General features: G+C 47.0%; 1 protein-coding gene across 1 annotated transcript in view; it reads left to right on the forward strand.

Moving 5' to 3' along the window:
* The first annotated feature begins 12,259 nt into the window (after nt 1–12,259).
* The window catches only part of Snx6 (sorting nexin 6), a 39,747-nt gene continuing 37,143 nt past the window's right edge, over nt 12,260–14,863 (forward strand). Inside the window, exons 1-2 of the mRNA XM_041658607.1 lie at nt 12,260–12,324; nt 12,471–12,518. Of these exons, the coding sequence (XP_041514541.1) occupies nt 12,319–12,324; nt 12,471–12,518 (54 nt within the window). The 5' untranslated portion in view covers nt 12,260–12,318. The remainder of the gene's footprint in view (nt 12,325–12,470; nt 12,519–14,863) is intronic.

Here is a 14,863-nt window from a genome sequence, read left to right on the forward strand (position 1 = left end):
ATCAGAAAGTCAAGGTCATGCTCACCTGCATAGTGAGTCCCCAGGACAGCCTGGACCAATAGGACCCGTTTTTTTTTTTTAATATTTATTTATTTATTTATTATGTATACAATATTCTTCCTGAACTTCAGAAGAGGGCACCAGATCTCATTTCAGATGGTTGTGAGCCACCATGTGGTTGCTGGGAATTGAACTCAGGACCTTTGGAAGAGCAGGCAATGCTCTTAACCGCTGAGCCATCTCTCCAGCCCCCTAGGACCCGGTTTTAAAACAAAACCAAGCATGGTGTGGTGGCACACACTTTTAATCCCAGCATAGGGAGATAAGGCAGATGGATCTTGCCCTGGCCTCTCTAGTCTCAGGGACTTGGTCACCCTGTTTGTTTTAGTTTGAGAAAGGGTTTTACTCCATGAAGCTGTTCTAGAACTCACTACGTATACCAGGCTGGCCTTGAACTCATAGAGATACACCTGCCTCTACCTCCCAAGTGCTGGAACAACCACACTTGGCAGCAGCACTCAAATCTTAGGCCTGCTAAGATTGTATTCTGTTGTAAGGAAGGCCGCTTATTGGTTCCCAGCAGCTCAGCCCTGAAATAACCACACAGAAATTGTATTAATTAAATCACTGCTTCTCCCATTAGCTCTAGATTCTTATTGATGAACTCTTACATCTTAATTTAACCCATTTCTATTCATCTGTGTATTGCCATGTGGCTGTGGCTTACTGGGTAAAGTTCTGTCCGGCATCTGTCTCTAACAGGGCTACATGGCTTCTTCCTCACTCCACCTTCTTCCTCCCAGCATTCAGTTTAGTTTCCCCCACCTAGCTCTGTTCTACTCTATCAGGCCCAGACAGTTTTCTTTATTCATTAATGGTAATCACAGCATACAGAGGGGAATTCCACATCAGTACTCTTATTATTTTTTTTTTTTTTGAGACAGCTCTGGCTGGCCTCAAACTCACAGGGACCTACCTACCTTTGCCTATGAGTACTAAGATTAAATCCCTAGCTGGATTGTAGTTTTTTTCCTTTTTTTTCTTTTTTCTTTTTTCTTTTTTTTTTTTTTTTTTTTTTTTGAGAGAAGGTCTCTAGCCCAAGCTATTGTCAAACTTCCTATGTAACTAAGTATGGCTTTGAATTCCTGGTCCTCAGTCCTCCACTTCCCAAGTGCTGGCCTTGCAAGGATATTCCTCCGTGCCTAGGTTATTTACATGACCTCGCTATAGTAACAGAAAAAAGAATACCCTGTGAAGTTACCAAATACACCAGTGGGGGCATGAGGTATATGGGTTACAAAGAGGACAGAATTATGTAGGCTTCAGGGGCCACCAGATGACACTTTTAGCTTTAAGATCGGTGGAAACCACAGGTCAGTTAAGTTAATACAATCCGAAGATTTTACTTGAGGGTCTGGAGCAGCATTACTCAACCTGTGGGTCTCAACCCCTGTGGGGGTCGAATGACTCCTTCACAGAGGGTCACCTATCAGATATTCACGTTACTATTCATGACAGTAGCAAAATTACAGTTATGAAGTAGCAACGAAATAATTTTATGACTGGGGGTCACTACAACATGAGGAACCGTATTGAAGGGTCTCAGCGTTAGGAAGGTCGAGAGCCGCTGGACTAAAGGATGCTAAGGCAGACACGGGGATGGCAGTAAACCACTTCTAAGGAGAGGAAGGATGCCCCAACCGGCTCTGGGTCTGTTGACTCCAGCCTCCACAATTGTCACATTCCATTAGTGTGCGGAGTCCTCACACAGGTGACCCTTTTACAGGGAACTTCAGTTTGAAGTGCAGTCTGACAGCGGGAAACTCTCCAAAGTTACTGATGTTTAACTTTCCAGTCTCAAGACCAGTCTACCCTGTCAGCACTGGCTCAGGTGCTTGTCATGTGACAGGTCTTGCATTCCATCTCAAACTCTGTCTTTACCTTTGGTTTGCTTACGTCTGGTGTGCTTGGCCTCCACTTCCTTCCACACAGGCACCTTCAGTCTGTCAACAGAGGACAAGCTGCTCCATTAGAGTAAGATTCCCAGTCTCCACGCTGGCTACAGTGTTCCCAGCATCCTCGCTCACTGACCTAACTCCTGGTTTTTTGTTTGTTTGTTTGTTTTTTGGTTTTTTTTTTTTTTGGTTTTTTTCGAGACAGGGTTTCTCTGTGGCTTTGGAGCCTGTCTTGGTATTCACTCTGTAGAACAGGCTGGTCTCGAACTCTCAGAGATTCGCCTGCCTCTGCCTCCCGAGTGCTGGGATTAAAGGTGTGTGCCGCCACCACCACCTGCTCTAACTCCTGTTTTACGGGAATCATATTCGTCAGGGTTAATCCCATCGGGTGGGAATAAGACTACTACCACAATTTTTTTTAAAATATTTATTTATTACGTATACAATATTCTGTCTGCATGTATGCCTGAAAGCCAGAAGAGGGCACCATACCTCATTACAGATGGTTGTGAGTCACCATGTGGTTGCTGGGAATTGAACTCAGGACCTTTGGAAGAGCAGGCAATGCTCTTAACCTCTGAGCCATCTCTCCAGCCCCTCACAATTTTTGTTTTTGTTTTGTTTTTTGAGACAGGGATTTCTCTGTACCTTTTGCACCTGTCCTGGGAATACACTCTCTAGACCAGCCTGGTCTTGAACTCACAGAGGTCCTCCTGTTTTTTCTTCCCAAATGCTGGGCTTAAAGCCATGCATCACCATTGCCTGGCCCACTACCACAATTTTAAGCCAAATCTGAAGCAAGCTTTAACTAAACACTGGACAGGCTGATGGGCTCTGGCCAAGTCCACTCCAGGGTTCCTAGGAAATGGCTACGTGTCACATTTTGCTGAGGCTAATAAAGGCTACATATTTCTGATTAAGTCCAGTCAGGGACATATTTCCTGCCCACGTACCTCCCATTCACACACGATCGAGCACATCCGGTGCAGACGGACCAAACAAATATAGGACAAAAAGGAACTTATTCTTAACTGACTTAACTGCAAACAGAGCCCTCAGTTTGCAAGCGATGTTTTTCCCTGCTTTGGGTTCATATCAGGTCTGTGGGGGCCCACAGAAGAGGGTCACCAAAGGTCAGAGAGTTCAAGTCTATTCCTGCTCCCTCAAGGATGTGACAGGAGGTTTGACCCAGGGAGTGGCTGCCTACAGGAGGCTTGGCCAAAGGTGTGGTCACTGCACAGCCTGCCTAAACAAGAGAATGCTTAACTCAGTACATAGTTGCTTGTCGATTCTGGTGTTGAAGAGGTTGATTGCTCTGCTCTTTCCTGTTAAAGCAGCCTTTTGCCTTCTTCCCCCCACCCTTTCTCGACTGGGGTATATAAGCATATGGAAAATAAATATGGGCGAATTCAGAATCCACTGGTTTGCCCTCCTGGATCTATTCCATGTCTCTATTTCTTTTGTCTATGTGTTCTGTCTGCCTGGCCTTTCTAATCCTCGTGCCCCTATCCTGGAACGTGTGAACCCTGTCGAGGCTGGACCCTGACACAGGTCCCGAAGAAACTCAGGACAAATTGCTTAACACACCAGGGTGCATGCTGGTGCCTGGCTCTCTCAGTTCCACAAGCACCTGTAAGACAGTCCTGGCTCCTCTCAGCACTTTTCATCCCTGCCCTCTCCCTGCTGAGGAACCTGCCAGATGCCATTTTAAAGGTACGAGTCATTATTCTGTATTTTTAAAAATAAGTTTCTATTTACTGTGAGAGTTGCGTAGCTGTTTCCTGGAACCTGACCTTCCCAAACCCAACCTCGATTTGTTTTTGAGAATACCCTGGCCCTCCCTTCCCCTCCCTGACCCTTCCCTGACTCCTCCTAATCATATGGTGAGTGATCATGTGATGTTTAAGGTGTTTTGTTTTGTTTTATCTCTTTTCTGTAAAATTACTCGTGATTTTACTACTTAAGAGAAGCCCAAGAGGTGGATTTGGGACTGCATAACTCATGTTGGGTGTACCCCAATAAAAATCAAGCTTGTTTCAAATTCGGATCAAATTGTGGTAGTGGTCTTATTCTTGCCATTGGGATTAATGCTGTCTCTAGCCCTAAGCTTTGCTTCCTTTCCCCCACCTTCTGACTCCGATAAAAAACCCTCCATTTCACATGCCTTTAATCCCAGCACTTGGGAGGCACAGGCAGGCAAATCTCTGTGAGTTCGAGGCCAGCCTGGTCTACAAGAGCTAGTTCCAGGACAGCTAGCACTGTTACACAGGGAAACCCTGTCTCAAAAAACAAAACAAAACAAAACAAAAAACCCAAAATCTTCCCTTCCTTCCATTTCAGCCATAGTCCTCTTTGTCTTCCTGGTCCCCTCTCTTGGCTCCTGCTCCCCTCTCTTGTTCCTTTTCTCTCTCATTGTCCTCTCCCCTCTCATGGTCCAGTCCTTTCTGCTGGCCATGTCATGTTCAGTCTAGATTCTTCCAGATGTCTCTGGCTGTTCTCTCCTTCATATATACAATAAAAACCTTCTCCTTGGCAGGGTAGTGGAGACACACACTATATTTCCAGCATTCAAGAGGCAGAAGCAGGGATCTCTGTGAGTTTGAGGCCAGCCTGGTCTACAGGGTGAGTTCCAGGATAACCAGGGCTACACAGTGGGAAAGAACCTGTCTCAAAAAAAAAAAAGAAAGAAAAGAAAAAGAAAGAGAAAGAGAAAGAAAGATAAAACCTCAGTCCTAGGAAGGTATACTAGCACCTGCATGTAGTCTCTGCTCTTGAAAGACTGAGGCAGGAAGAGCACCTTGGGTTCAAGGCCATCCTGAGCTATACGGTGAGACATTGTTTTAATAAAACAAAAAGCAAATTTCAGTGATTACGTCAGCCAATGCTTTCAAGTAAGCGACCTTCAACTTCATCGATTTCCAACCACCGTCATTCAGCCAGGCATGGTGGCTCACACCTGTAATCCTAGTGTTCAAGAGACTATGGCAGAGTCATTGTCACAGATTGAAGGCCACGTAGTGAGTTCGAGGCCAGCCTAGGATACAGAGTGAGCTCCTGTCTCAAACAAGCCAACAGTAGCTGGGTGGGTGTGGTGGTGATGCACAGCTGTTTATCCAGCACTGGAGGGTGAAGGCAGGAAGATTGGGAGTTCAAGATCATCCTTGACCACCTAGTAAGTTTGAGGCCAGCCTGGGCTAACAAGACCTTCCTCTTGCCCTCCCCAAAAAGAACAGATTTGTGGGGTGCTGGGCCACTGGAGTATGGTTGACCTTGACTGGGCTGAAGCTCAAGATGAGACAGTGGAGGCACTAACAGTCTTGGCCCAGGAGCCCAATCCTTGCTACTTGTGCTGTAAGCTTCCCAAAGGGTTAAACAAAGAAGTTCTTTCCCAGGACTTGGCTTCTGGCTTCTTGCCTGAGGAAGCTGCAGAGCAAGCCTCACTAATAATATGTTACTCTACCCTTCCCTCCAACCAACACTGTCCAGCCCTAGGCAACAGGAAGCAGGACACTGTGGTGGGAGGCCAAAGAGCACAGAGCAAAAGCATCAGAAGGAATGGTAGACATGGGGTTAATAGGTTTATTATTGTAATGGTCTGTCCTGTCCCATTAAGAGACAAGCCCTGCCCACTCCCCCTTCCACCCACTGAGGCAGGCTGAGCCTCTTCCTTTCTGTTTCTCTTTCTCTCCCTCCATTTCTCTCTCTCTCCATTTCTCTCTCTCTCTTTGTTTCTCTCTCTCTCTCTCTCTCTCTCTCTGTTTCTCTCTCTCTCTCTGTTTCTCTCTTTCTCTGTTTCTCTTTCTCTACTCTTCTCCTCTTTCCCCTCCATAACCCACTAAATAAATACCCACTTTCTCTGCATGGCTTCCCTAATAGGTCTCTATCTCTCACCCTCTGCATGGCTCCCTACCTGGACCTGCTAGCCCACTGTGGTCTCATGGCCAGCTGCCCACTGCCGCCACTCGGGGACCTGCACCGTTTTACTTTTACAATTACAATTATGATTTTAAAATCTGTATGTGTGCCTGTGTATGTGGAGGGCAGAGGACAGCTGTGTGGAGGGAGATAGTTGTCTCCTTCACCTTGCAGAGGGTTCAGGAGAGGAAGGGCTGGATTCTCGGACTTTATGCAGTAAGCATGTGGTCCCAGAGATCAAACCCAGATTGTTAGGGATGGTGACAAGCGACAAGTGCCTTTAACCGCTGAGCCATCTCACTGATTCCCCTTTAAAAGTATTTTGTCAGCTTTTGAGGCAGCTCTCAAAAGACCTATATGGTTGACCTTATAATTCACAAAGCTCCACCTGCCTCTGCCTCAGCAGTGCTTAGAAGCCACCAAACCTACCTAAAATGTTTCTGGGGACCAAGCTGCCTCAAACTCAGCAGTCCCCTGCCTCAGCCTCTAAAGTGCCAGGGTATAAGCATGGACTGCCATGCCCAATTTCTGTTTTCTTTTAGGTTCACAGAGTTAGGGAGTCCTACAGACCTTTGCAAAAAGCAAGATTAATAAACAACCCTGGTGTTTACTCACGTGAGACCTGTACCTTCTTCTTTTGCAGAATTTGCATAATAGGCTCATCTAAGGGTGAGGAGTCTAGCTCAGGGGTCAAGCATTTGCCTAGCATTTGCATAGCCCTGGATTGGCTCTCTAGTGCCACAAAGAAATAACAAAGAAAGGCAATGTGGTCAAAGGAAGCCGGGCGCGATGATGTATACCTGTAATCTTACCACCAGGAGACAAGCCTAGTCTGTAAGTTAATCAGAACAGGGGATGCCTGCCTGAGGAGTCCCTTCTCCTTTAGGGGCTTCCATTCGGGTAAAGCCAGACCTTCGATCACGTCTCAGAAAACAAGTTCCGGATGAGTCTAGCAGAGTGGGTGTGAATTTATTAAGATAGGGAGACTGTGCACTGTAGCTGTAAATGGAGGTCTTAGAAAATGGAGAGTGCACAGCCAAAGGGCTTTGCATGCAGCGTGGACGCATGGGTGGATGCATATGTATCGACAGGCAGACAGACAGACAGACAGATGGACAGACAGACAGTTTACATCTATGTGTCTGTGTAAATTGTGACTTTTTTGGGAGGGGGGACAGGGTCTTATGCAGTATAAGCTGCCTCAAAGTCAAGGATGAAAGCATGAGCCTGAACTTCTGATCCTCTTACGGCCACGTGCTGGGACTGTAGACATTTACTAGAACTAGACTCGTGGCTATTTAAGTTACAGTGTCCATAGGATATAATGTACAACAGAGTTTAAAGATTAAGCAAAGCTTAAAAATAAAGGCTTAATAATTATGTAGAAACCTGGTTTACTTATTTCTTTTCTCTTAAAGAATTTCCCTTTTTATTTTATTTTATTTTTTTTGGTTTTTCGAGACAGGGTTTCTCTGTGGTTTTGGAGCCTGTCCTGGAACTAGCTCCGTAGACCAGGCTGGTCTCGAACTCACAGAGATCCGCCTGCCTCTGCCTCCCAAGTGCTGGGATTAAAGGCATGTGCCACCACCGCCCAGCTGAATTTCCCTTTTTAAACAAGGTTGAAGGGTGGTTTTATGAGGTTTAGATGGAAGGATCGCAGAGGAAAGCTAAAATAGTGAAACTCGGTGTTACTAACATGCTGGCCCTGACTAAGCAGAGTTTGTTGCTGTTTTAACAACCCTGGTTTGAAAAAATCTTTTGGAAAACACAGATTATCTCTGCAGGCAACCTAGGCATTGTCAACTGTGTCCCAGCCTCTTGACCTTTGGTCAGCAGGAAAGGTAAATCGGATCCCAGGGTGAGTGTCTTTCTTTTCCTTTGTTCCCTTAACTAGCTGTTCTTGTCTAGGGCTACAAGCTATATCCTGTCCCCCAAAAACCAAGCAACCAACAATGAAACAGAATAAACAACAAAAGGAAGGCGTGATGGTCAAAAGGGGGCCAGCCTTGGTGATGACAACTGTAATCTCACACAGAAAGAAGGCTGAGGCAGGAGGGTTTTGAGTTCGAGGCCCAGCCTTGGAAAACTACTGAAACCCTGTCTGGAAAACAAGGGCCCAGCAAGACGGTTCATCAGATAAAGGAGATTGCCTCTAAGCATGAAGGCCTGAGTTCTATCCCCAGAACCCACAGGAGGAAGGAGAAAAATGCCTCTGCCTCCCGAGTGCTGGGATTAAAGGCGTGCGCCACCACCGCCCGGCTATTTATTTATTTATTAAAGATTTCTGCCTCCTCCCCGCCACCGCCTCCCATTTTCCCCCCTTCCCCGCCTCGGGTTTTTAGAATAAAGGTATACGCCACCACTGCCTGGCCCTTTGGAAGTTTTGAAGGCCTCCCATGCCACAGGTTAGGGAAGAAATATGCTCTGTTAAGTGTAAGAGGAAGAAAGAAATAATCTGAACAATTTAGAATTCAGCATATTCTGCCAATGTGCTATTTTGTTTTGTTTTGTTGAGACAGGGTTTCTTTCTTTTTTTTTTTAACCCGACACAGGGTTTCTCTGTGTAGCCCTGGCTGTCCTGCTTCTGCCTCCCAAGTGTTGGGATTAAAGTTGTACGCCACCACCACCCAGCGCCAGTGTGCTTCTATAGTGAAGACACACACACTCTGTGGGAGCTGTCTTTAGAAACTGGAAGGCTAAGGGAATTATGTAAACAGCAAAGTCAGGGAAGTGACTGACTAATCTGGTTGTAGAATCTGAGAGTAAATTATTCATTTCTGGACTGGCAGGGCTGAACTGAGCCACAGGAAGTCCTGGGTACTGACTCTAGGTTTCTCAGAAGGCCTGGATTTGCTGAGGAGCAGGAACAGACAGAGGGTACAAACAGGAAGAAAGATGGTCTGATCCAGCCATGGAAGCCATTATATTAGGGCCTAGGCTTTCTTTCCTTTTCTTCCCCTCCCTCCCTCTCCCCCTTACTCTCTTCCCTCCCCCTCCTTTTCCTCCCACTTTCCCCTTCTTCTGTCTTTCCCTCCCCCTTCTTTTCCTATTTGGAACAGGTCTCACTATGTAACCTTGGCTGCCCTGGGACTTGTTATTAATATATAGGCCAGGTTGCCCTTAAACTGCAGCAATCCTCTTTCCCCAGCCTCCAAACTCAGGGTTCCAGGCCTGTGCCACCATGACTGGCTGTAGAGGTCTCCAGAGGTTTTTTTTTTTTTTTTTGGTTTTTCGAGTCAGGGTTTCTCTGTGGTTTTGGAGCCTGTCCTGGAACTAGCTCTTATAGACCAGGTTGGTCTCAAACTCACAGAGATCCGCCTGCCTCTGCCTCCCACTCGCTAGGATTAAAGGCGTGCGCCACCACCGCCCGGCTGTCTCCAGAGTTTTGTCTGTGTCCTCCGAACACTTCTTACAGATTGACCTCAGTCCTGCTTTACTGGGAGCCTCACACAGGAAGACCTGCTGCATAGACTCAGCTGCCTCCTGAGTTTGATGAAGGTCTCTCTCAGGTTGAGAAAGGAAGATTTGGAGTTTCCATCATAGCACAGAGAAAGCCACCCCTCCTGATGTCCCCTGCCTGACGGAGCTGCAGCCGAGCTGAAGAGTAAAGGGGCAGCCTGTTGGTACCTCACTGCACAATGTTCATGTTGTTGTAATTATTGTGCAAAAACATCTGCCACAGGCATTCTGCTGTAAATATACTGCTTCAACAATGTATGTGTTTTTGGCTTTTGAGACAGGGTTTCTCTGAAGCCTTGGAGTCTGTCCTGGAACTAGCTCTTGTAGGCTAAACTGACATCGAACTTACAGAGATCTGCCTGCCTCGGTCTCCCAAGTGCTGGATTAAAGACAAGTGCCATCACAGCCTGGTTGTTTTTTTTTTTTTTTTTTTTTTTTTTTTGTGACAGAGTCTCTCTGCTTAGCTCCAGCTGTCTTAGAATTCACTACATGACTGACCTTGAGTTTGAAGAGACCCACCTGCCTCTGGCTCCCAGTGCTAAAATTAAAGGTGTGCACCACCAAGTTCTACTGATAATTACTTTTTATCGCTTCTAGAACATTGTTTGTGACCTTTGCTCGCAAAGGGAAGTTTCGGCATTAGCTAACAACTTTATTATTTCTTTTTTTTTATCAATTCATTCTTTAATTTACTTTTTTCAACTTTATTTCAAGGACAAGTTCTCTATGCGGTGAGTTTTCTGCTCCGGATTACGGATGCAGTTATCACCATATCTTTGTTGGTCATTTTAATTGTGCTACTTATATTTTCAATCCTGTCCTGCATGTTTTTCATGAGTAGGGATTTAACTCTTTGGCACTTAAGGCTTACAGTCTCTGGACCTCATTTAAATGCTGACATTTAAGACTCTTGGATAATGACTGAGGCAGGGACGGTGAGATGACTCAGTGGGTGAAGGTGCTTCCATGCAAGCCTTGAACTCAAGGAGTCACAATGTGAGGACAACCTGGGCTGCACAGTGACCTGGAAAATCCTGGGGAAAGAATAACCTCAGCACTTGAAAGACTGATAATTGCAAACGGCCCCAGAAGAGACATGAATGGTGACTACTGAAGAAGTGGAGAAAGAGGAACCAATTAAAAAATTATTATAGGAAGAAAGAAAGAAAAACATAACAAAAAGAAGCCAGGTGTGGTAGCAAAATTTATAACTCTAGCATCTGGGAAAGCAGAGGCAGAAGGGTCTCTGAAAGTTAAAGGCCAGCCAGAGTTACAGGTCTCAAAATCTACAAAGTGAGGACCCGGCTGATCCAAGGGATGGTTGGTTGAGGGGAAGGTTTTCATTGTAGATAGGAGGGAGGGTGGAGCCTGAGACACCTGGAAGAGTCTAGGGCATGGAGAGAAAGTCATAGACTGAACATGGCCAGTAGACTGGGAGAGAGAGGGGGTAGAGAGAGTGAGAGAGGAAGGGAAGAGAGAGAACAAAGAGGAGAGAGAGCCGAAAGGGGCTGAGCAAGAGAGCACACGCCAGAATGGCAGGGTTATATAGGAATGAGAAGCTGGGGGAGGGGAAGTCCATGAGCTGGAGAAATTTAGGGTAGGGGGCAGGAAGAGAAGAGCTGAGAGGAGCCAGGATGCCCTCATGGACTCTATAACAGGTACTTGCAATCCTGAGAAAGCTTGGAGGCCCGCAAATACTTTGGTTACTAATAGGCACCACAGTTAGCCATTTCTCTGCAGTTTTTTGGATCTGACATTCCAGACTTTTGTTGATGATAATGGGTGATGTAATCTCCTCTGTAACTCCTTCTTAGCTGAAATTAGGGTTTATTGTCAGGGTCCAGGAAGGCTGGGATGCTGGTAAAAGGCTAGAAAGAAGTGGGGGGGGTGGATAAATACATGTGGTCAGGAGATAGATACATACATGTATATATGTATGCGTAGGAAGGGAGGTGGAGATAACGAATCAATTGTAGACATAACGGTATTTGTTTGAATTTGAGGAGTGAGGAGCGAGAAAGATGGCTTTGAATAGGATAGAATTCTGTCTGTCTTGAACATTTAAGGTGCTGATGTCACTAAATGAATGGAGACATAGGATTGCGTGAGGGTTCCTTTGTAGAGGTAAAGCTCAGTAGGTTAAAATTTGTTTCTTTTAAAATTATATGTATTTATTTATCTCGTGTGTGTGTGTGTGTGTGTGTGTGTGTGTGTTAAAGAACAATGTGACGTACCTTTCTATCTTGTGGATTAATCCTGAGGATTGAACTCAGGTCATTAGGTGTTTAGGGGCAAGTACCTTTCCTCATGGCTAAGTCACGATACTGGCCCCAGAAATTATTTTTTTGTTCTGAAGAGCTTATGGGTACTGGTTTGGCATTATCCATCTGGACAGTTCTAAGTCTGGGGATTATTTCTTAGTTATGAAGGCAAGGGATACTCCTGTAATGAGAACAGCTCTTTTTTTTTTTTATAGTGCTCAGTCATTAGCTCCCCAAACTGAGGCAGTTATTACTTCCCCAGCAGTAAAAGCTTGATTATAGCCCCTGTCTGCTTACTGTGTGAAGGCTCTCCGCTCCTTAAACTTCCACAGGCAATGTGGTGTTTATTAATGGTGATTAATCATCATATAGCTCCATACAAAGACGAGACTATTTACTGAGGGTGCTTGCGTGCACAATTTTTCTGGGGCCTTGGGGCAAGGGAAGAGGACGACTTTCCCGGTGGCCCTGGAGCCTTCCCAAGCCTGAGCTAGCCAGCAGCAAGCGGCTACCTTGGCTCGGGGCTGCCCCGCCGTCCCGCCCGGCGAAAACGATCCAGAGTCCTTTCTCCTTCAGGGACGCCCCCCACCCCTCCACCTTCCTGATGACAGGGGGCGGGCCTGGAGGGGGCGGGCCTGGAATAGGCTCCGCCCCCGCCCCACCCGCGCGGCCGGCTTGTTCCTGGGCCTCGCTCGTGCGCCTGCGCGAGCCCCGGACTGGAAGCAGCCATGATGGTGGGTGTTCACGGCGGCGCCGAACCCGGGGCGCGCGGTGGGGGCGGCGGGCGCGGGGACGGCGCGGGCCGGGCGCTAATGTCTCTCTTTGTGTCTCCCCTTTCCCCTCCTCCCCCTCCGGTGCGCCGGGCCGGCGGGCTCCACAGGAAGGCCTGGATGACGGCCCCGACTTCCTCTCGGAGGAAGACCGCGGAGTAAGTTGTGCTTTCCGTCGCGTAGGAGCCCCGCTCCTTCCCCGCCGTGGCCTGAGGAGGGGTCCGGGCTGCTGCGCTGCTGCCCGGCGGCGCCCTCGCGACCTCGGCGGCGCGCGCCCCGCCCTTCTGCAGCAGCTCTTCTTTCCCGGGGTCGTGCGCTTCTCGGTGCTGCTTGCTCGCCTTGGGCGGGCGATCCAACCCTGTGCTGAGCCTGCTCTTCCCAGGCCCCGCTGCAGGTGGGGTGGCCAAGGTGCAGGCCGGCTTGGAACGCCCCCTTTCCCGGTGGTACTGTCAGAACCTTTCGGTGGCTTCCTGGAATCCCCGTTCCTCTTTTCTTTGCTGAATGGTATGGATTTAGTCGAAATTTACCCTTTTGTAATTTTTTTTGCGATCAGCAAATCTCAGCGGTGCACAGATTTTGCAGACAACCGGTAGCCCTCAGTATCTTTACTTTTTCTGGTAAACCCATCCTTTTCGGGGTTCTCTGGATATTGTTTTCTTTCTCTAGCTTTATTGAGGTGTGACTCACAAAATAATAATTTATATATTTAAAGTGTACAGCGTGATATTTGGATGCAAGTAGAGGTTGTGAAATGATTACCATTGTCAAGTTAATTAGTATATACCTCGTCCAGGCACCTTCAGTTTCTTTTTGAGAACACATGGCCTACTCTCAGCAAGTTTCAAGCATACATTATTATTAATCACTGTGCTGTACATTAAGTATCCAGAACTTGAAACTGAAAGTTTGTATCCCTTGCTGTTTCCCCATCCCTGCCCCTAATTTAAAGCTCTGATTTCTCCCTCCCACTCCATCCCCACCATTGCACCGTTTGCCTTTGAAGGGTAGCAATGTATGTAGTGCCTTGTGGGAGTGCTTGCAGTATTGAAAACTGTTGATACCGATAAATGACCACTGTCACCATTTTACCATTTTAGACTCCCCTCCACTCCCCAACATGGTTTTTCCATAGTCCTGCCTGTTCTGGAACTCATCTGTAGACCAGGCTGGCCTCGAACTCACAAAAATGTCCACCTGCCTCTGCCTCTGAAGTGTTGTGATTACTTGGGCAGCCACTACCCGCTTTTTTTTTTTTTTTTTGATTTTCGAGACAGGTTTTCTCTGTAGCTTTTGGTTCCTGTCCTAGAACTAGCTCTTGCAGACCAGGCTGGCCTCGAACTCACAGAGATCCGCCTGCCTCTGCCTCCCGAGTGCTGGGATTAAAGGCGTGTGCCACCACCGCCCGGCTCACTACCGCCCGGCTCACTACCCGCTTTTTTTGAGACAACTTTCCACGTAGCCTTGTTTGACCCGGACCTTAAGACGTTTTTCCTGCCTCTGCCTCCCAAGTGTGTATTCATAGGTAAATGCCACCCAACCTAGTTTTTACTTTCCTTTTCTGTTTTGCTTTTAGTTGTCTATCTTAGACAATGTGAGAGATACAGGGGTTGGTTGATGTTGTAGATTCTACAAACATTGCAGGATATTGCTAAGAGGTTAGGTCAAGGTGGCTTATGCTTTTTAATCCCAGCACTCTAGAAGGCAGAGGTGAATGATGGGTCTTTCTTTCCTTTTTCTTTTTTTTTTTTGGTGTTTCGAGACAGGGTTTTTCTGTAGCTTTGGAGGCTGTCCTGGAACTTGCTCTTTCTTTTTTTTTTTAATATTTTTATGGTTTATTTAACTTTATTTTATGTGCATTGGTGTAAAGGTTCAGATCCCCTGCAACTGGATCTTCAGACAGCTGTGAGCTGCCATGTGGGTGCTGGGAATTGAACCCGGGTCCTCTGGAAGAGCAGTCAGTGCTCTTAACCACTGACTCCAGTCCCTGGAACTAGCTCTTGTAGACCAGGCTGGCCTCGAACTCACAGAGATCTGCCTGCCTCTGCCTCCCAGGTGCTGGAATTAAAGGCGTGCGCCACCACCCGGTGAATGGGTCTTTCTTAATTAGAGTTCAGACTGGGTTATATAGCCAGTTCCAAGTAAGCAAGGCCTACCTAGTAAGACCCTGGAAAGACAGAAGCTTAAGGATTTATTTTTAATTTTGTGGGTAGGTGCACCTGTGTGCAAGGGCCTGTAAAGGCCACAGGGATCAGGTCCCCTGAAGCTGCAGCTCCTGTGGTTATGAGCAGTCTGTGGATGCTGGAACCCAAACTCAGGTCTGTAAAAGCAGTGTGCTCTGAACTTCTGAGGTCACCACCCCAGCCCCAGAAGCAGAGTCTGTAACATTCGTTATCATGGAGGGCACATGCTACTGCCGATCCCTTTTCTCCGAATAGTCTCTGCTTGTGTTGTATGTGTACCCATTACAGAGAACAGCCTGGTAGAGTCAGCTCTCCCACTTTTC

The sequence above is a fragment of the Microtus oregoni genome, unplaced genomic scaffold (assembly GCF_018167655.1).
Source record: "Microtus oregoni isolate MIOR12 unplaced genomic scaffold, Mior012 000009F_ref0000495, whole genome shotgun sequence".
Classification (NCBI taxonomy): Eukaryota; Metazoa; Chordata; class Mammalia; order Rodentia; family Cricetidae; genus Microtus; species Microtus oregoni.